The sequence below is a fragment of the Salmo salar genome, chromosome ssa06, assembly GCF_905237065.1.
Source record: "Salmo salar chromosome ssa06, Ssal_v3.1, whole genome shotgun sequence".
In the NCBI taxonomy this organism is placed as follows: Eukaryota; Metazoa; Chordata; class Actinopteri; order Salmoniformes; family Salmonidae; genus Salmo; species Salmo salar.
Genome location: NC_059447.1, coordinates 13,259,019 through 13,279,797, shown reverse-complemented (window position 1 = coordinate 13,279,797; position 20,779 = coordinate 13,259,019). Strand labels below are relative to the sequence as shown.

Genomic DNA, 20,779 nt, shown 5'->3' with positions numbered 1-20,779 from the left:
AAATTTAAACCTAATCTAGGAATCACGCCGGTCGCACCGCATGAGGGGGTACTTCAGGCAGACTAAAGTGTTTTAGGGGTACAGTACCCCCCAAAAAGGTATCACTTGAAATTATGAATTGGGGCACCAGCTCGTTATTCAACAAAATTGGTCAGTTTAGTTGTGTTCATTTCAATTCAATAAAAGGTTCAACATATGACATTAAAATGACACATCGCTACAGATGCAAAATGTAAATTTTCTGAAATATTTGGATAAGTTCAGGTAGTCCCTGCCCGTTTTGTTCCGTGTCCTTCTCTTTGATGTCTAGTGAATATGATCCCTATATGTCTATGCTGCTGTATTTCTTCCCTTCATTCTTTCCCAGGTTAAATGATTGAGATTCAGTGAAGGAATGGCCTCAGCTCCAAGTCCTTGGTCGTTGGAGTGCCCTGCAATTAAATGCTTCCTGGAACAATTACAAAATTAATTTCAAAGTGCATGAATGTAAATATTCAATGCTTCGACTCGACGATGATAGCTCCTTGAATCTCTCAGTCAATCAGAGAGCCCTGGCGAAGTGGTGCCAGGAAAATAACCTCTCCCTCAACATCAGCAAACGCATCACTGGGGACATACTGTCTGCCCTGCAGGACAACTACAGCACCCGGTGTCACAGGATCTCAACAACCTTATTGTCTTCCTAGTAACTCTGCTGTACATCTTACCAGACTGATAGCTTTATTTCAGTGTATTAGATGTCTCTGGATTGTCATGTGTGTGTACTAATTGCTTGGATTCTTATTGTAGCACCTTGGGTTTTTGAAAAGCGTGTTACAAATCAAATTTAATTAAAATATTCTTGTAGTAATGTAGAATTACTTACATATGTAACCCTGTGTTAATCTTTAATATACTGTATATACTGTATATACAAATGAATAATAGTCCAATTAATCTAATATAAATAGTATTTCATTTGAATAGTAAAACAAATAATACTAGTTTTTTTCGGTACAGATTGCACTATAGAAATGTAAAGGTCATTTCCGATTGAGCCGACATATTCAGCATTTACCCCAAAAAAGTTGTATATATTTGAATAGTTTATGTCCTTACAATGTCCTATATTTTTATTTCAGTGTATTATAGGCCTCTGTAGTCTTTCTACTATTGACTACTTATTGCTTGGATGTGTTTTTATTGTAGCACCTTGGTAGAAATTCTTACATTCTATGTAACCCTGTGTGTTAATCTATGGTAAACTGTATTTGATATTCTTTAAATATATGAAGTAAAGCTGTCCTATTGCGTCAATCTGTGATTAATTGAATGACTTGGTTTCTACAGCTATGAATGTTCATACTCACATTATAGCCCTAACTGTGAACTCAATGGCTTTAAAGGGGGCAAGCGGCAGCTTAAACTATAGCAAAGCGGTCACGCTGCCACTGTTTTAGTGAACATTTTTAGGGATGGGGCTGGAAAAATGTAACCACTATCAAATTAATAGACAGAGTTATGGATACAAGACCTGACCATCCATGATATTAAAATGTAACCATGTTGAGGTAATACATTGTTTGTTTACAACTACATTGTTAACAAACAAGGAAAACCATCTCATATTTTGGGTTCTGATTATTTAGGACAGTTGAACTAAGCTCATGAGGTATTTAAGTTATATTCTTGAAGAATCAATGAGTAAAAATCATACATTTACAAGTCCAAAAAAGTATGTACCAACTGCAGATGGCCCCTTTAAGGTGTTCTCCAACTAAAATGTATTTGACATGGAACAAAATAAATGTCACTACTATAACACTTCTTATAGTTTCAAAATCCTACATCAAGAAACCCATAGAAGCAGCTCGGTCAGGTGGCTATTGCTGCCCAAACCTGAATCTAAACAACTTAGAAAACCTGTATTATACGAAGTCACCAAACAATGAATTAGATCTGAAAACAGGCAGGATGTTTTACTATTAAATACATTTTATTTCACAAGCAAACAATGACAGTCTGGCCTTTTCACAGGAAGACAACTCTGAACATCTCATTGTGGGTCTTCTGGTTGGTCAGTAAAGCAGAGAGACATGCAGTCTCAGCAGCTCCTTACTGTAGTGTGTGTGTGTGTGTGTGTGTGTGTGTCTAAAGACCGATATATTGGACAGATACTTCCTTCCCCATCATTAGTCCCCCTCCCATCTCTCCTCCTCCTCTCTCCTCAGCCCCAGTTGTGTTGGTCTTCCTCTGTGGTGGTCAGTATGTCAGTAACCAGGCCGGTGCCAATAGTTTTGTTGCCATCTCTGAGAGTGAACCGTTGACCTTTCTCCAGAATCATAGGCTGGCGCAGCGTGAGGGTCAGAGATGTGTCTTCACCTGGCATCACCATGTCCTGTTAGAGAGAGGAGAAGAGGGTCAGTCTTTCCTCAAAGAAGGTAAAGCACAGCCCTGGACTATGGTGCACACTTTATTTTAGAATACACAAATCACATCAGGGAAAAAGATTGACCATTTCCAAAGGTGACAGATGGACACACACCTTGTCTCCTGCCAGGGAGACCCTGCATGCCATGTCCCAGGTGAGTGAGAACATGACTGGCATGAAGTTACTGACAAAGGGCTTGTGTCTGCCCCCCTCCTCCTTACTCAGAACATAGACCTGGGATGAAGAGATGTTTTAATGACAGATTATACATTCATTCAATTAAATAACACATATCCTAACCTTGGACTACTAGAACAATACACTAGTACATAAACACAATTTACAAATATACCACATACTACACCATAGCTCTAGACAGACACATTTCATTTGATCAACTACTCCAAATAGTTAAGAGAGTTAAATTTAAAATGGTGAATAAAGGGAAATTATTTCAGAAGACTAAATACTGGGAATACTAGACTGCAACACTGCGCATACGGTACACCAACAGTTCACACTCCTTTAGGCCTGCTAGCGGAAGATACAGACCTGGGCCTGGCTTTATTTATTTATGATACAGACCTGGGCCTGGACTTTATTTATTTATGATACAGACCTGGGCCTGGACTTTATTTATTTATGATACAGACCTGGGCCTGGACTTTATTTATTTATGATACAGACCTGGGCCTGGACTTTATTTATTTATGATACAGACCTGGGCCTGGACTTTATTTATTTATGATACAGACCTGGGCCTGGACTTTATTTATTTATGATACAGACCTGGGCCTGGACTTTCTTTATTTATGATACAGACCTGGGCCTGGACTTTCTTTATATGATACAGACCTGGGCCTCGACTTTATTTATTTATGATACAGACCTGGGCCTGGACTTTATTTATTTATATGATACAGACCTGGGCCTGGACTTTATTTATTTATATGATACAGACCTGGGCCTGGACTTTATTTATTTATGATACAGACCTGGGCCTGGACTTTATTTATTTATATGATACAGACCTGGGCCTGGACTTTATTTATTTATATGATACAGACCTGGGCCTGGACTTTATTTATTTATATGATACAGACCTGGGCCTGGACTTTATTTATTTATGATACAGACCTGGGCCTGGACTTTATTTATTTATGATACAGACCTGGGCCTGGACTTTATTTATTTATGATACAGACCTGGGCCTGGACTTTATTTATTTATATGATACAGACCTGGGCCTGGACTTTATTTATTTATGATACAGACCTGGGCCTGGACTTTATTTATTTATATGATACAGACCTGGGCCTGGACTTTATTTATTTATATGATACAGACCTGGGCCTGGACTTTATTTATTTATATGATACAGACCTGGGCCTGGACTTTATTTATTTATATGATACAGACCTGGGCCTGGACTTTATTTATTTATATGATACAGACCTGGGCCTGGACTTTATTTATTTATAATACAGACCTGGGCCTGGACTTTATTTATTTATGATACAGACCTGGGCCTGGACTTTATTTATTTATATGATACAGACCTGGGCCTGGACTTTATTTATTTATAATACAGACCTGGGCCTGGACTTTATTTATTTATATGATACAGACCTGGGCCTGGACTTTATTTATTTATATGATACAGACCTGGGCCTGGACTTTATTTATTTATGATACAGACCTGGGCCTGGACTTTATTTATTTATTTATGATACAGACCTGGGCCTGGACTTTATTTATTTATGATACAGACCTGGGCCTGGACTTTATTTATTTATATGATACAGACCTGGGCCTGGACTTTATTTATTTATGATACAGACCTGGGCCTGGACTTTATTTATTTATGATACAGACCTGGGCCTGGACTTTATTTATTTATATGATACAGACCTGGGCCTGGACTTTATTTATTTATGATACAGACCTGGGCCTGGACTTTATTTATTTATGATACAGACCTGGGCCTGGACTTTATTTATTTATGATACAGACCTGGGCCTGGACTTTATTTATTTATTATATGATACAGACCTGGGCCTGGACTTTATTTATATGATACAGACCTGGGCCTGGACTTTATTTATATGATACAGACCTGGGCCTGGACTTTATTTATTTATGATACAGACCTGGGCCTGGACTTTATTTATTTATATGATACAGACCTGGGCCTGGACTTTATTTATTTATATGATACAGACCTGGGCCTGGACTTTATTTATTTATATGATACAGACCTGGGCCTGGACTTTATTTATTTATATGATACAGACCTGGGCCTGGACTTTATTTATTTATATGATACAGACCTGGGCCTGGACTTTATTTATTTATATGATACAGACCTGGGCCTGGACTTTATTTATTTATATGATACAGACCTGGGCCTGGACTTTATTTATTTATATGATACAGACCTGGGCCTGGACTTTATTTATTTATAATACAGAACTGGGCCTGGACTTTATTTATTTATAATACAGAACTGGGCCTGGACTTTATTTATTTATGATACAGACCTGGGCCTGGACTTTATTTATTTATGATACAGACCTGGGCCTGGACTTTATTTATTTATATGATACAGACCTGGGCCTGGACTTTATTTATTTATAATACAGACCTGGGCCTGGACTTTATTTATTTATATGATACAGACCTGGGCCTGGACTTTATTTATTTATAATACAGACCTGGGCCTGGACTTTATTTATTTATATGATACAGACCTGGGCCTGGACTTTATTTATTTATAATACAGACCTGGGCCTGGACTTTATTTATTTATATGATACAGACCTGGGCCTGGACTTTATTTATTTATATATACAGACCTGGGCCTGGACTTTATTTATTTATATGATACAGACCTGGGCCTGGACTTTATTTATTTATATGATACAGACCTGGGCCTGGACTTTATTTATTTATATGATACAGACCTGGGCCTGGACTTTATTTATTTATAATACAGAACTGGGCCTGGACTTTATTTATTTATAATACAGAACTGGGCCTGGACTTTATTTATTATATGATACAGACCTGGGCCTGGACTTTATTTATTTATGATACAGACCTGGGCCTGGACTTTATTTATTTATATGATACAGACCTGGGCCTGGACTTTATTTATTTATGATACAGACCTGGGCCTGGACTTTATTTATTTATATATACAGACCTGGGCCTGGACTTTATTTATTTATGATACAGACCTGGGCCTGGACTTTATTTATTTATATGATACAGACCTGGGCCTGGACTTTATTTATTTATGATACAGACCTGGGCCTGGACTTTCTGGTGGGGCTGGATGGAGCCTGGTTTGCTCATCACCATCCCTCTCCTAATGTCCTCCCTCTTCAGCCCTCGGACCAGAGCCCCCAGGTTATCTCCTGCCTCTGCTCTGTCCAGAGACTGGTGGAACATCTCAATGCCTGGGGAGGAGAGAGGGAGCGAGGGAAAGAAAGATGGAGAAGGGAGGTGAAGGGAGAACAATTAGACTCAGAATGGTGGCGTGTTTGGAGGTTTTGGATGGAGTTGAGGGGTTACCAGAGGGATATTTTGGGTAACTCCGTCCAGTAGTCTTATTACTGGGTAATTGGTGCTAGAAGTGCAGTGGAGCAACTGTTGTAGTTGTAACTTGGTGTTAGAGCTAGTTCTGTCACTACACTGTACTAGGGGTTAGGGCTAGTTCTGTCACTACACTGTACTAGGGGTTAGGGCTAGTTCTGTCACTACACTGTACTAGGGGTTAGGGCTAGTTCTGTCACTACACTGTACTAGGGGTTAGGACTAGTTCTGTCACTATACTGTACTAGGGGTTAGGGCTAGTTCTGTCACTATACTGTACTAGGGGTTAGGGCTAGTTCTGTCACTACACTGTACTAGGGGTTAGGACTAGTTCTGTCACTACACTGTACTAGGGGTTAGGGCTATTTCTGTCACTACACTGTACTAGGGGTTAGGACTAGTTCTGTCACTACACTGTACTAGGGGTTAGGGCTAGTTCTGTCACTACACTGTACTAGGGGTTAGGGCTAGTTCTGTCACTACACTGTACTAGGGGTTAGGGCTAGTTCTGTCACTACACTGTACTAGGGGTTAGGGCTAGTTCTGTCACTACACTGTACTAGGGGTTAGGGCTATTTCTGTCACTACACTGTACTAGGGGTTAGGACTAGTTCTGTCACTACACTGCACTAGGGGTTAGGACTAGTTCTGTCACTACACTGCACTAGGGGTTAGGGCTAGTTCTGTCAGTACACTGCACTAGGGGTTAGGGCTAGTTCTGTCACTACACTGTACTAGGACTAGTTCTGTCACTACACTGTACTAGGGGTTAGGACTAGTTCTGTCACTACACTGTACTAGGGGTTAGGACTAGTTCTGTCACTACACTGTACTAGGGGTTAGGACTAGTTCTGTCACTACACTGTACTAGGGGTTAGGACTAGTTCTGTCACTACACTGTACTAGGGGTTAGGACAAGTTCTGTCACTACACTGTACGAGGGGTTAGGACAAGTTCTGTCACTACACTGTACTAGGGGTTAGGACTAGTTCTGTCACTACACTGTACTAGGGGTTAGGACTAGTTCTGTCACTACACTGTACTAGGGGTTAGGACTAGTTCTGTCACTACACTGTACTAGGGGTTAGGACTAGTTCTGTCACTACACTGTACTAGGGGTTAGGACTAGTTCTGTCACTACACTGTACTAGGGGTTAGGACTAGTTCTGTCACTACACTGTACTAGGGGTTAGGACTAGTTCTGTCACTACACTGTACTAGGGGTTAGGACTAGTTCTGTCAGTACTCTGTACTAGGGGTTAGGGCTAGTTCTGTCACTACACTGTACTAGGGGTTAGGGCTAGTTCTGTCACTACACTGTACTAGGGGTAGATCTGTCACTACACTGTACTAGGGGTTAGGGCTAGTTCTGTCACTACACTGTACTAGGGGTTAGGACTAGTTCTGTCACTACACTGTACTAGGGGTTAGGACTAGTTCTGTCACTACACTGTACTAGGGGTTAGGACTAGTTCTGTCACTACACTGTACTAGGGGTTAGGACTAGTTCTGTCACTACACTGTACTAGGGGTTAGGACTAGTTCTGTCACTACACTGTACTATAGGGTTAGGGCTAGTTCTGTCACTCACTGTACTAGGGGTTAGGGCTAGTTCTGTCACTACACTGTACTAGGGGTTAGGGACTAGTTCTGTCACTACACTGTACTAGGGGTTAGGGCTAGTTCTGTCACTACACTGTACTAGGGGTTAGGGACTAGTTCTGTCACTACACTGTACTAGGGGTTAGGGCTAGTTCTGTCACTACACTGTACTAGGGGTTAGGGCTAGTTCTGTCACTACACTGTACTAGGGGTTAGGGCTAGTTCTGTCACTACACTGTACAAGGGGTTATGGCTAGTTCTGTCACCACTCTGTACTAGGGGTTAGGGCTAGTTCTGTCACTACACTGTACTAGGGGTTAGGGCTAGTTCTGTCACTACACTGTACTAGGGGTTAGGGCTAGTTCTGTCACTACACTGTACTAGGGGTAGATCTGTCACTACACTGTACTAGAGGTTAGGGCTAGTTCTGTCACTACACTGTACTAGGGGTTAGGACTAGTTCTGTCACTACACTGTACTAGGGGTTAGGACTAGTTCTGTCACTACACTGTACTAGGGGTTAGGACTAGTTCTGTCACTACACTGTACTAGGGGTTAGGACTAGTTCTGTCACTACACTGTACTAGGGGTTAGGACTAGTTCTGTCAGTACACTGTACTATAGGGTTAGGGCTAGTTCTGTCACTACACTGTACTAGGGGTTAGGGCTAGTTCTGTCACTACACTGTACTAGGGGTTAGGGCTAGTTCTGTCACTACACTGTACTAGGGGTTAGGGCTAGTTCTGTCACTACACTGTACTAGGGGTTAGGGCTAGTTCTGTCACTACACTGTACTAGGGGTTAGGGCTAGTTCTGTCACCACACTGTACTAGGGGTTAGGGCTAGTTCTGTCACTACACTGTACAAGGGGTTAGGGCTAGTTCTGTCACCACTCTGTACTAGGGGTTAGGGCTAGTTCTGTCAGTACTCTGTACTAGGGGTTAGGGCTAGTTATGTCACTACACTACACTAGGGGTAGTTCTGTCAGTACACTGTACTAGGGGTAGTTCTGTCAGTACACTGTACTAGGGGTAGTTCTGTCAGTACACTGTACTAGGGGTAGTTCTGTCAGTACACTGTACTAGGGGTAGTTCTGTCAGTACACTGTACTAGGGGTAGTTCTGTCAGTACACTGTACTAGGGCTAGTTCTGTCAGTACACTGTACTAGGGCTAGTTCTGTCAGTACACTGTACTAGGGCTAGTTCTGTCAGTACACTGTACTAGGGCTAGTTCTGTCAGTACAGTGTACTAGGGCTAGTTCTGTCACTACAGTGTACTAGGGCTAGTTCTGTCAGTACAGTGTACTAGGGCTAGTTCTGTCAGTACACTGTACTAGGGCTAGTTCTGTCAGTACAGTGTACTAGGGCTAGTTCTGTCACTACAGTGTACTAGGGCTAGTTCTGTCACTACAGTGTACTAGGGCTAGTTCTGTCACTACACTGTACTAGGGCTAGTTCTGTCACTACACTGTACTAGGGGTAGTTCTGTCACTACACTGTACTAGGGGTAGTTCTGTCACTACAGTGTACTAGGGGTAGTTCTGTCACTACACTGTACTAGGGGTTAGGACAAGTTCTGTCACTACACTGTACTAGGGGTTAGGACTAGTTCTGTCACTACACTGTACTAGGGGTTAGGACTAGTTCTGTCACTACACTGTACTAGGGGTTAGGACTAGTTCTGTCACTACACTGTACTAGGGGTTAGGACTAGTTCTATCACTACACTGTACTAGGGGTTAGGACTAGTTCTGTCACTACACTGTACTAGGGGTTAGGACTAGTTCTATCACTACTCTGTACTAGGGGTTAGGACTAGTTCTGTCACTACACTGTACTAGGGGTTAGGACTAGTTCTGTCAGTACTCTGTACTAGGGGTTAGGGCTAGTTCTGTCACTACACTGTACTAGGGGTAGATCTGTCACTACACTGTACTAGAGGTTAGGGCTAGTTCTGTCACTACACTGTACTAGGGGTTAGGACTAGTTCTGTCACTACACTGTACTAGGGGTTAGGACTAGTTCTGTCACTACACTGTACTAGGGGTTAGGACTAGTTCTGTCAGTACACTGTACTATAGGGTTAGGGCTAGTTCTGTCACTACTCTGTACTAGGGGTTAGGGCTAGTTCTGTCACTACACTGTACTAGAGGTTAGGGCTAGTTCTGTTACTATACTAGAGGTTAGGGCTAGTTTTGTCAGTACTCTGTACTAGAGGTTAGGGCTAGTTTTGTCAGTACTCTGTACTAGAGGTTAGGGCTAGTTCTGTCAGTACTCTGTACTAGAGGTTAGGGCTAGTTCTGTCAGTACTCTGTACTAGAGGTTAGGGCTAGTTCTGTCAGTACTCTGTACTAGAGGTTAGGGCTAGTTCTGTCAGTACTCTGTACTAGGGGTTAGGGCTAGTTCTGTCAGTACTCTGTGACAATGAACATTAATTAGTGTTAAACTGTACATACAGGAATAATTCTAGTAATATGAACAGAGTAATATGAACACAGTTTTACAGCATCTGTTACCGGTGTGCTACAGCTCTACAATTAGAACAATGAAAGCTCTATGAATGACTAAAAATACAAATGTTTGAAATCTTTCTATAGTGGTGTGGCTCCCCATTCACTTACCAGTGACCACAGACTTGAAGGCACGGTTGTGTCCCACAAACTCACAGTCGTCGCCCTTCTTAATGACGCCCCTCTCCAAAGTGCCAGTCACCACCGTACCCCTGCCTGAAAGAGGGATGAATACACGTTTAATACATCGGTTTTTATACTCAGAGGGAGACGTGGTTAGACAACAGCAGACAGAACAGAGACATGAGTACTGACAGCTGACGGGACAAGTACATCAATCAAATAAACGGTGAAACAGAAAGGTACAAAGGAAACTGATACAAGTGCTTCCAAACAGTTACTGTTACTAAGTCACAACGACAGGGAGAGGAGAACGGAATGTTATAGATTCACTGATCATTCCTACACAGATGTACAGGAAACAGGCACGTTGTTCCCGTCACAAAACACATGCAGCACAGACATAACGGAATCATTTCAAAGACGTTTTATCAAGATGGCTCAGTGGCTACGGAAACCGTAGTCAAACACTGGGATGAGCATGGGGGCAGGCTCTGTATGCACGGGACAGTGGGATCCTATCGCAGTGTTTTATCTATTGTCATGTTTTCATTAGGAAACGCCTTCTATCTGAGGTGCACAGTGCAAGAGCTTGAATTTATGAACTACTTCTGAATGTCATTTTAAATAGGTTAACAATGAGTCGATGACATAGTGAGGAGAGGAAACCACCTAGTGGCAACACCGCTTTTAAACTAAATGACAAAACTGAGTTTCTTTACAATGTGAGCTAGTTCTCAGTCACCTGGGATCGAGTAGACTCCCTCGATAGGCAGCAGGAAGGGCTTCTCCAGCTCTCTCTTGGGCAGAGGGACGTATTCATCCACTATCTCTAGGAGCTTCAGCACTGCGTTCACCCCCAGGTCAGGCTGTTTGTTCTGGGGAGGTTAGATGAGATGAGACAACAGGTAAGGTTTCACCTAAAAGCTAGCCTCATAATTACCAGACTGATTACTGCTGCACTATCTGTCTGGAAGGGATGCCGTTTGGGCCAAGAGGCAATGCACAAAACAAATTCAAAAGTGATTGGATCACCTTCAACCAATCAGAAAAAAAGAAGCCACAGTGCTACAGTTTTTCAGAAGTAACACCAGCACTTGCCATTTCTCAAGAGAAAGGCATATCTAACACCAGAACAAGTCGGCTAAATGAGCCAAAAAAGGCAGCTAAGTATATAAACGTCAACGTGAGGTTAACATAAATACAGTAGCCCAACATCAGCCAGGGGTATATCTAATGAATTCACACCTAATGTCTTTGCCAAACGGTAGAGATGATAGAGATGAGGGTACTGCATCAGATTCAATACAGACGGTCTTGATACAGTAACCTCAGACAGCCTTCAGTTCTCTCATTTAGATGAGATGCTTTCACACAGAATGGAACAGCTCTGATAGGGAGCAGAGTTTATTTAGCAGAGTTCAGACTGTCATGTAAAGCTTTATATTTAGCCATCACCTTGGAAATATCATGTTACATGTGGTTGTCTACTGTCTGTCAGCAACAGCGCTACTAAACCACTCCCATTGTTCATAAGAGGGAGCTGATTTGTCTAAAGCAACGGTGATAGAAAAGGCGGGACTCATGCCGTCGCAGCCCTACCAGACTGATAGCCCTACCAGACTGATAGCCCTGCCAGACTGATAGCCCTGCCAGACTGATAGCCCTACCAGACTGATAGCCCTACCAGACTGATAGCCCTACCAGACTGATAGCCCTACCAGACTGATAGCCCTACCAGACTGATAGCCCTACCAGACTGATAGCCCTACCAGACTGATAGCCCTACCAGACTGATAGCCCTACCAGACTGATAGCCCTACCAGACTGATAGCCCTGCCAGACTGATAGCCCTACCAGACTGATAGCCCTGCCAGACTGATAGCCCTGCAGCGTTTAATGTAAGCTCGTGTTTAATGTAAGCTCGTGGGGTCAGGCGGATTTGTGAGGCTACCTAAAAGGACCACATTGAATAAGTCAGTTGACTTTGTTTTAAACATCAATTATTATGTATGTATATATTATTGTACCAACATGGCTGAAGCAACAGTTTGTATAATACAAACGGTCAAATTAAATAAATGGATCAACCTTGCTAGCGAGCTGATAGCCTATCTGGAGTTGTGAGGTTATTCTGTCACCGCCCCAACACTACCTCGTACCATGCACTCACCTCCAGGGCACAGAGGGCCGAGCCGATGACGACGGGCGTGTTCTCACCGTCGTAGCCAAACTCTGTGAGCAGCTCTCTGATCTCCAGCTCAACCAGCTCCAGCATCTCCTTGTCCTCCACCGCATCCGCCTTGTTCACAAACACCACCACGTGCTCCACGCCAATCTGCCGGGCCAGCAGGAGGTGCTCCCTGGTCTGGGGCATCTGTCCGTCTGTCGCCGCCACCACCAGGATGCAGCCGTCCAGCTGAGCCGTGCCTGTGATCATGTTCTACAGGAGAAAGGTCAACATGTCACCCTGTGTGACCTTTCATACTGTCATTCTCTATTTCTTTACCTTTCATACTGAACACTGAGGAAGAGCCTGCTAGTCACCATCTCTCTGTACTGTTTATACCTGCTGTATCCCGTGACTAATCAACGAGGATTTGATCCCTTGCTCCTAACCTCCATTACAATTCTAGTCCCGAAATCACAAAGCGTCTCAGTAGGAGTGGAGATATAGGATCGGTTTAGCTTTTTAAATGACAGACCTGCCAACCACTTCAGCACGACAGCAGCACCCCCGGCCCCGCAGATAAAAAAAACTAAAAACACTTGTCATTTAGCAGACGCTCTTATCCAGAGCGACTTACTGGCGCAATTACAGTTAAGTGTCTTGCTCAAGGGCCCAGACAGATTTTTCACCTAGTCGGCTCTGGGATTTGAACCAGCGGCCTTTCGGTTACTGGCCCAACGCTCTGTGACACCAACACTGCTGAAATCATAGGCAGATGCACCTTTTGATGGATAATAATGATGTTGGCAGAAGACTGCCTCAGCAGGAATGGTATGCTATAGAATGTTAAAGGTACTTGGTCATTTGCTGCTCTTCAGTAGTGAACTAGAAATACATTTAAATGTGCAATCAGGGCTCTTCCTGATGTAGGCCAAAGGTTGGGTAGAGGGAGGTCCAGAGCCATTTCCTGAAACCTAGAGTCTTAAATTATATCAAACAATGTAGCCAACACAGAAGACTTGTTTGTCTTGTTTGTCCAGCTGACTGACTGTAGCCGTCCAGACTGACTGTAGCCGTCCAGCCGTCCAGTGTAGCTCCGGCTGACTGTAGTAGTTCCGGCTGACTGTAGTAGTGTAGCTCCGGCTGACTGTAGTAGTTCCGGCTGACTGTAGTAGTGTACCTCCAGCTGACTGTAGTAGTCCCAGCTGACTGTAGTAGTCCCAGCTGACTGTAGTAGTCCCAGCTGACTGTAGTAGTCCCAGCTGATTGTAGTAGTCCCAGCTGACTGTAGTAGTCCCAGCTGACTGTAGTAGTCCCAGCTGACTGTAGTAGTCCCAGCTGACTGTAGTAGTCCCAGCTGACTGTAGTAGTCCCAGCTGACTGTAGTAGTGCAGCTGACTGTAGTAGTTCAGCTGACTGTAGTAGTGTAGCTCCAGCTGAATGTAGTAGTTCCAGCTGACTGTAGTAGTGTAGCTGACTGTAGTAGTGTAGCTGACTGTAGTAGTCCCAGCTGACTGTAGTAGTCCAGCTGACTGTAGTAGTTCCAGCTGACTGTAGTAGTTCCAGCTGACTGTAGTAGTGTAGCTCCAGCTGACTGTAGTAGTTTCAGCTGACTGTAGTAGTAGTTCCAGCTGACTGTAGTAGTAGTTCCAGCTGACTGTAGTAGTAGTTCCAGCTGACTGTAGTAGTTCCAGCTGACTGTAGTAGTAGTTCCAGCTGACTGTAGTAGTAGTTCCAGCTGACTGTAGTAGTTCCAGCTGACTGTAGTAGTAGTTCCAGCTGACTGTAGTAGTAGTTCCAGCTGACTGTAGTAGTAGTTCCAGCTGACTGTAGTAGTAGTTCCAGCTGACTGTAGTAGTTCCAGCTGACTGTAGTAGTAGTTCCAGCTGACTGTAGTAGTAGTTCCAGCTGACTGTAGTAGTAGTTCCAGCTGACTGTAGTAGTAGTTCCAGCTGACTGTAGTAGTAGTTCCAGCTGACTGTAGTAGTAGTTCCAGCTGACTGTAGTAGTAGTTCCAGCTGACTGTAGTAGTAGTTCCAGCTGACTGTAGTAGTAGTTCCAGCTGACTGTAGTAGTAGTTCCAGCTGACTGTAGTAGTAGTTCCAGCTGACTGTAGTAGTAGTTCCAGCTGACTGTAGTAGTAGTTCCAGCTGACTGTAGTAGTAGTTCCAGCTGACTGTAGTAGTAGTTCCAGCTGACTGTAGTAGTAGTTCCAGCTGACTGTAGTAGTAGTTCCAGCTGACTGTAGTAGTAGTTCCAGCTGACTGTAGTAGTAGTTCCAGCTGACTGTAGTAGTTCCAGCTGACTGTAGTAGTTCCAGCTGACTGTAGTAGTGTACAGTGAGGGAAAAAAGTATTTGATCCCCTGCTGATTTTGTATGTGTGCAAACCTGGTGGCCAACTACAAGGAACGTCTGACCTCTGTGATTGCCAACAAGGGTTTTGCCACCAAGTACTAAGTAATGTTTTGCAGAGGGGTCAAATACTTATTTCCCCTCATTAAAATGCAAATCAATTTATAACATTTTTGACATGCGTTTTTCAGGATTTTTTTGTTGTTATTCTGTCTCTCACTGTTCAAATAAACCTACCATTAAAATTATAGACTGATCATTTCTTTGTCAGTGGGCAAATGTACAAAATCAGCAGGGGATCAAATACTTTTTCCCCTCACTGTAGCCGTCCAGCTGACTGACTGTAGCCGTCCAGCTGACTGACTGTAGCCGTCCAGCTGACTGACTGTAGCCGTCCAGCTGACTGACTGTAGCCGTCCAGCTGACTGACTGTAGGCTATCTGGAATATAAAACAACTGAACTAGGCCTATATGAGCTGGTTCCAGATCTCCATCCCTGACCTCATCCATCCAGTTAGGACTGACTACCAGGCTGCCATTCATTCAACATGCCTTGTTGTCATCCCTGACCTCATCCATCCAGTTAGGACTGACTACCAGGCTGCCATTCATTCAACATGCCTTGTCGTCATCCCTGACCTCATCCATCCAGTTAGGACTGACTACCAGGCTGCCATTCATTCAACATGCCTTGTCGTCATCCCTGACCTCATCCATCCAGTTAGGACTGACTACCAGGCTGCCATTCATTCAACATGCCTTGTCGTCATCCCTGACCTCATCCATCCAGTTAGGACTGACTACCAGGCTGCCATTCATTCAACATGCCTTGTCGTCATCCCTGACCTCATCCATCCGGTTAGGACTGACTACCAGGCTGCCATTCATTCAACATGCCTTGTCGTCATCCCTGACCTCATCCATCCGGTTAGGACTGACTACCAGGCTGCCATTCATTCAACATGCCTCGTTGTCATTGCTGACCTGACTATTATCACATCATTAGCAGCCTACTGTTGACCTCCAGCTATATGAACAGGACAGATCAACAACTGATTCATTAACATGGGACTACTAATCTCTAACAGGGAAAGACTGTATTAGTGGAACAGCTCTCACGGCCATGTCTGTTTCCATCCACGCAGTGACGAGCACTGGACTACCGCTGCACCGCACGTTTCCTTGCTCGTCAAAGCGCCTACTACGGTGGCGGAGATCAAAGCATCTGTGGGCAAAAAAAAGTGTTCTCACTTCGTTGACTAAACGCTGTAGCTAACTACCTCTATCGTAATGAGGCCTTAGCTAAGGAGCCAACAACCAAATAATAGTGGTTATGTGCTTGACTAACACATTCCCTCCCCCGTATTCCTCACACATCAGTGGTATCTACAGACCACGTGGAGAGCTGCCATCCAGCTGGAGGGAGCAAATAATACTAAAGCAGAGAGCGAGAGATTTTCTCTCCTCGCCCAGGACCTCTGATTGGCTCAGCTCCAAAGTCAGATGGTTGAGTCAAAAACCATCATGTGTTCTGTATATTTTAGGGTCTTTTTTTAACCGGAGTATTTGGATCTCAAATTGCGTCCATGGTATGCAAAATGCGTGCAGGTTGGCAGGTCTGAAATTATAGTGAATAAGAGGGAGGAACTGATCCTAGATCAGCACTCCTACTGAGACTTGTTGAAAACGGGACTCAGGGTTATGGATAAGCAATATGCTGAACATCCCTGTGCCGTATACCCATCCAATCCTGTCAGATCTTCTCAAACCCACAGAGGGGTTTACCTGACGACTCAAACTGAATTCTTCCACTGCTCTATGTTCGCTACATATTTCAGTCTGAGACTGCCATCATTTTAGTTTGTGGTGACGTCAAAATGATGGGTGTTGTACAAAACAAAAGTCATCAGTGATTGGATCGTCTCTTACCAATCAGAGTATCAAAGCCAATGACAAATTTTCAAAACACCACTTTACCCACGTGTGTTCTGCCTCTGGCCCAACCCATCCATTTCTGGGACCAATCAGAATGGTTACAATGCATTTGTCTTCTAGAAATCGTCAGGTAGGTACTCAGATCCAGACTTATTGCGGCAAAAAAAACTCTTGTCCGTGGACGTAGCGTGGCATTTGGCCGGAGCAAGGAGTTTAGGTAGCCAGGCAACAGAGAGGTATGGGTTTGGGGTCGGATTTTAGAATGGGAATAACGTGTGTTCAGGTGCTTGTGTTACCTTGACGTAGTCAGCATGGCCAGGGCAGTCTGTGTGTGCATAGTGTCTGTTGGCTGTGGTGTACTCCACATGGGATGCATTGATGGTGATGCCCCTGGCCTTCTCCTCAGGGGCATTGTCAATGTCCTCATACTTCTTATAGCGGGCGCCTCCAGCCTCAGCCAGCACTGGGAACCACAAAGGCTCAATTAGAAACATACAATAGCATCATATATAGAGAACACACAGCATCTGACAGAACATTGTTATTTTGCTGGCAGATGCTTTGATTGGTCAACAGTCCACAGTAACTCAGTGGGTTTCAAGCACACTTGTTATGTTTAGTTTGAATTCAATAATACAGATGTAAAATGAGAAAAATAAAAGGTGACCAGTTACCTTTGGTGATGGCAGCCGTTAGAGTTGTCTTGCCATGGTCAACATGGCCGATCGTGCCAATGTTCACATGGGGCTTGTCTCTGGCATATGTTTTCTTGGCCTTGGCCTCTGCTGCAAAGTTCCGCCGGGTAAATGGCACTGCACACTGGGAGAGAAAAGGGATGAAGAAGAGTGTTTGATGGACAGCAGGGCCAGAAAACACATATGGGCAGGTGATCAGTCAAAAAAAGGCAATCGTGAACCCAGTTTTTGCCACCCAATGCATTACTAAAACCAGCAAACATTACTACCCCCTAGGACTGCGATTTTATATCCCTGATATAAAAGGATGTGTGAATGACTGCATACTCAAAACACTGTCTAGGTACTCACCAGTTTATAGGAGCTGTGCAGGAGCCCCGGTGAGGAAAGCTGAAGGGCTAGAACAGAACGATAACATGTATTTAGTAATCAGGTGGACTCCGACACCGTCGACTGTGTCAAGAGAAGTCGCTAGCTAAATATCACAAGGTGTACATACATGGCTTAGGGCCATCTAGCTTCGTCCTGCAACATAAGGGATTATTATATAAAACTCATAAGACCAATGTCACAACAAAACCCCTTAGCTATGTTGCGGGACGAAGCTAGGCCATGCATAATGTGTATAGGCTAGTTATGTTATAACCCGGGCTACTTCAATACACATTACTGTTCCCTATATGTCATTCTTTCGAAATGCAAATGTTTCTGACGCTAGCTACATCGTTAGAAAACTAATTTCGTTTTTAACTGTATCTGACACGTATCTGATAGCCCTAAGGTTCCACAACGCAAGAGATAGCTAGTTTAACTAATATTATTTAACGTGACCTTGCTATGCCTGCGGAACGAGTCGAGCGGCTAGCCTGCTACAGCATCCTTGCTCACTAGGGTTCATTCAAACCCCACATACGTTTCGTCGCGATTAAAAAGCAAAACATTGTAATGGTAAAAAAAGATCATTAATAATTGAACGCAGTAAATTACAATATTGGACGTGTGGTTGTGAATACGTTGTATAACTTTAACTAACCAGAGAAACATGCACGAAACCCAACGAGCGCCGCCATCTTGGACTGACAAGCGGATGAAAGTGACGTCATTACATGTAACGTTTCTTCTTCTGTTTTTTCTTCTTCTGTTTTTTCTTCTTCTGTTTTTTCTTCTTCTGTTTTTTTTTTTCTTCTTCTTCTTCTTCTTCTGTGGGTTATATGGCGGACTACAACCCAAAAAGGTGTATTGCCGCCACCGTCTGGATGGGTTGAAACCAAAACAAGGTAAAAAGAAAATCCATACGTGATAGGGAAACTAACTTAATCCACCCAAATAAAAATAGTACATTGACAAAACAAAACTCCCACTTCTTCCTGCTTTCAATTCTCCATATCTCCTTTCTCGGGCTCTAGGGCATGAGAGGGTGGTACGGCTTGTGACAAAATTCCATGTAACTCATTCGATAAGAAATCTTTCAGCCCCAGGAACCGCTCCACCGCATCCACAATGATTTATATATTCCTGGACCTTCTCTCCACCTTGGCAGTGCCATTAATTACCATAACTAAAAAGGCCACAAAGTCCACCTTCTTAACCTTTAAAATGTCAAGATCCTGCTGGTTAAAGGCAACCCCTGCAGCCTGCAGTGAGAGGCCTATCCACCCCCATGGACTCTTCAGGTGCAGCATTCAAACCCTCAACCCTTTTAACAGCTACTGCATATGAAATGCTCTAGACAGCCCTGACATTGGCCACCTCATTCTCTTTCACCCTTGTGGGGCATTCAGAAGATGTGGCTTCATGGTTCCCACCATAATTGCAACATGTCACATTTTCATCACTTTTATAACACATGATATGATCTTTTCCACAACTTGGACATCTCGGCTTTTCCCTTCTGCAAATACCTGAAAAATTACCAAAATCTTTACAATGATCACACTGCATTGATCTTGGGATAAATTCTCTGACTCTGTAGTTAATATACCCTAATTGAACTTGAGTAGGGAGAGACTCCATATCAAAAACTAAATAATTGATAGACTCTTAACTTTTTCTTCATTCACCACACAATTCATCGGATGTGCATAAATCACTCCAGGAATATTTTTAATCTCTTCAACATCGACTTCCCACGAGACGCCAGATATAACCCCCTTGATGGGTGCCCTGTTCCTAAGAGACACACACGACACTTCAAACTTATCAAATCGGGTGAGACGCAACACACATTGGGTGTTGTAGGTGATCTGGAGGGCAGGTAGTTTGCCCCGGTGATGCGTTGTGCTGTACTCCCTATTCACCAACGAATGCGTGACCACGCAAGACTCCAACAACATCATTAACTTTGCAGACATCACCCACGACAATGAGACAGCCTACAGGGAGGAGGTCAGAGAACTGGCAGTGTGGTGCCAGGACAACAACCTCTCCCTCAACAAGACAAAGGAGTTGATCGTGGACTACAAACTGAGGGATGAGCACACCCCCATTCACATCGACGGGGCTATGGTGGAGTAGGTCAAGAGCGTCAAGTTCCTCGGTGTCCACATCACTAAGGAATTATCATTGTCCACACACACCAACACAGTTGTGAACTAGGCACGACAATGCCTCTTCCTCCGCAGGGGACTGAAAAGATTCATCATGGGCCCTCAAATCCACAAAAGTTATACAGCGCCACCATTAAAAATGTCTTGACTGGCTGCGTTACCGCTTGGTATGGCAACTGCATGGCATCCGACCACAAAGCGCTACAGAGGGTAGTACGTATGCCCCCAGTCCATCACTAGGGCCGAGCTCCCTAAACTTCCAGGACCTCTATACCAGGCGATGTCAGAGGAAGGCTCTAAAAATTGTCTAAGACTCCAGCCACTCAAGTCATAGACTGTTCTCTCTGCTGTCGCATGGCAAGCGATATCGATGAACCAAGTCTGGAACCAACAGGACCCTGAATAACTTTAACCCCAAGCCATAAGACTGCTAAATAGTTAGTCCGGGTAGCTATATGATTAACTATTTAACTATTTGCATTGACCCTTTTTGCACTAACTCTTTTGGCTCATCACATATGCTGCTGTTACTGTTTATTGTCTATCCTGTTGCCTAGTCAATTTATCCCTACCTAAGTACATATCTACCTCAATTACCTCGCACTCTGCACATCGATTCGGTACTGGTACCCCGTGTATATAGCCAAGTTATCGTTACTCATTGTGGATTTATTCCTTGTTTTATTATTTAAAAATATTTCTATTATATAGCTTTTGTCTCTCTGCATTGTTGGGAAGGGAACATAAGGAAACATTTAACTCTTAGTCTACACCTGTTGTTTACAAATCATGTGACAAATACATTTAATTTAATTGAGTTTAATCGTGAGTAAATATTCTC

The 20,779-nt window shown here is 43.5% G+C and overlaps 1 protein-coding gene across 1 annotated transcript; it reads right to left on the bottom strand.

Annotated features, from left to right (window-relative positions):
* Positions 1 to 1,951: 1,951 nt before the first annotated feature.
* LOC106606342 (elongation factor Tu, mitochondrial) lies at positions 1,952 to 18,573 on the bottom strand. The gene is made up of 10 exons (XM_045719790.1): positions 18,426 to 18,573; positions 17,744 to 17,790; positions 17,372 to 17,516; positions 16,994 to 17,160; positions 12,413 to 12,682; positions 10,985 to 11,117; positions 10,231 to 10,335; positions 5,720 to 5,871; positions 2,525 to 2,644; positions 1,952 to 2,377 (listed from the first exon to the last, which is right to left on the bottom strand). The coding sequence occupies exons 1-10, from the start codon at positions 18,493 to 18,495 to the stop codon at positions 2,207 to 2,209; spliced, it is 1,380 nt and encodes a 459-aa protein (XP_045575746.1). The 5' UTR covers positions 18,496 to 18,573; the 3' UTR covers positions 1,952 to 2,206.
* Between the last annotated feature and the right edge of the window lie 2,206 nt (positions 18,574 to 20,779).

Bases quoted from the DNA above. Each gene is read 5' to 3' on its own strand.
- LOC106606342 (XM_045719790.1), bottom strand. From the start codon at position 18,495: ATGACGTCACTTTCATCCGCTTGTCAGTCCAAGATGGCGGCGCTCGTT. The intron at 17,161-17,371 runs GTAACTGGTCAC...TGTGGTTCCCAG, and splicing joins AACGGCTGCCATCACCAAAG to TGCTGGCTGAGGCTGGAGGC. The intron at 2,645-5,719 runs GTCTGTATCATA...TCTTCATCCCAG, and splicing joins ACCAGAAAGTCCAGGCCCAG to GTCTATGTTCTGAGTAAGGA.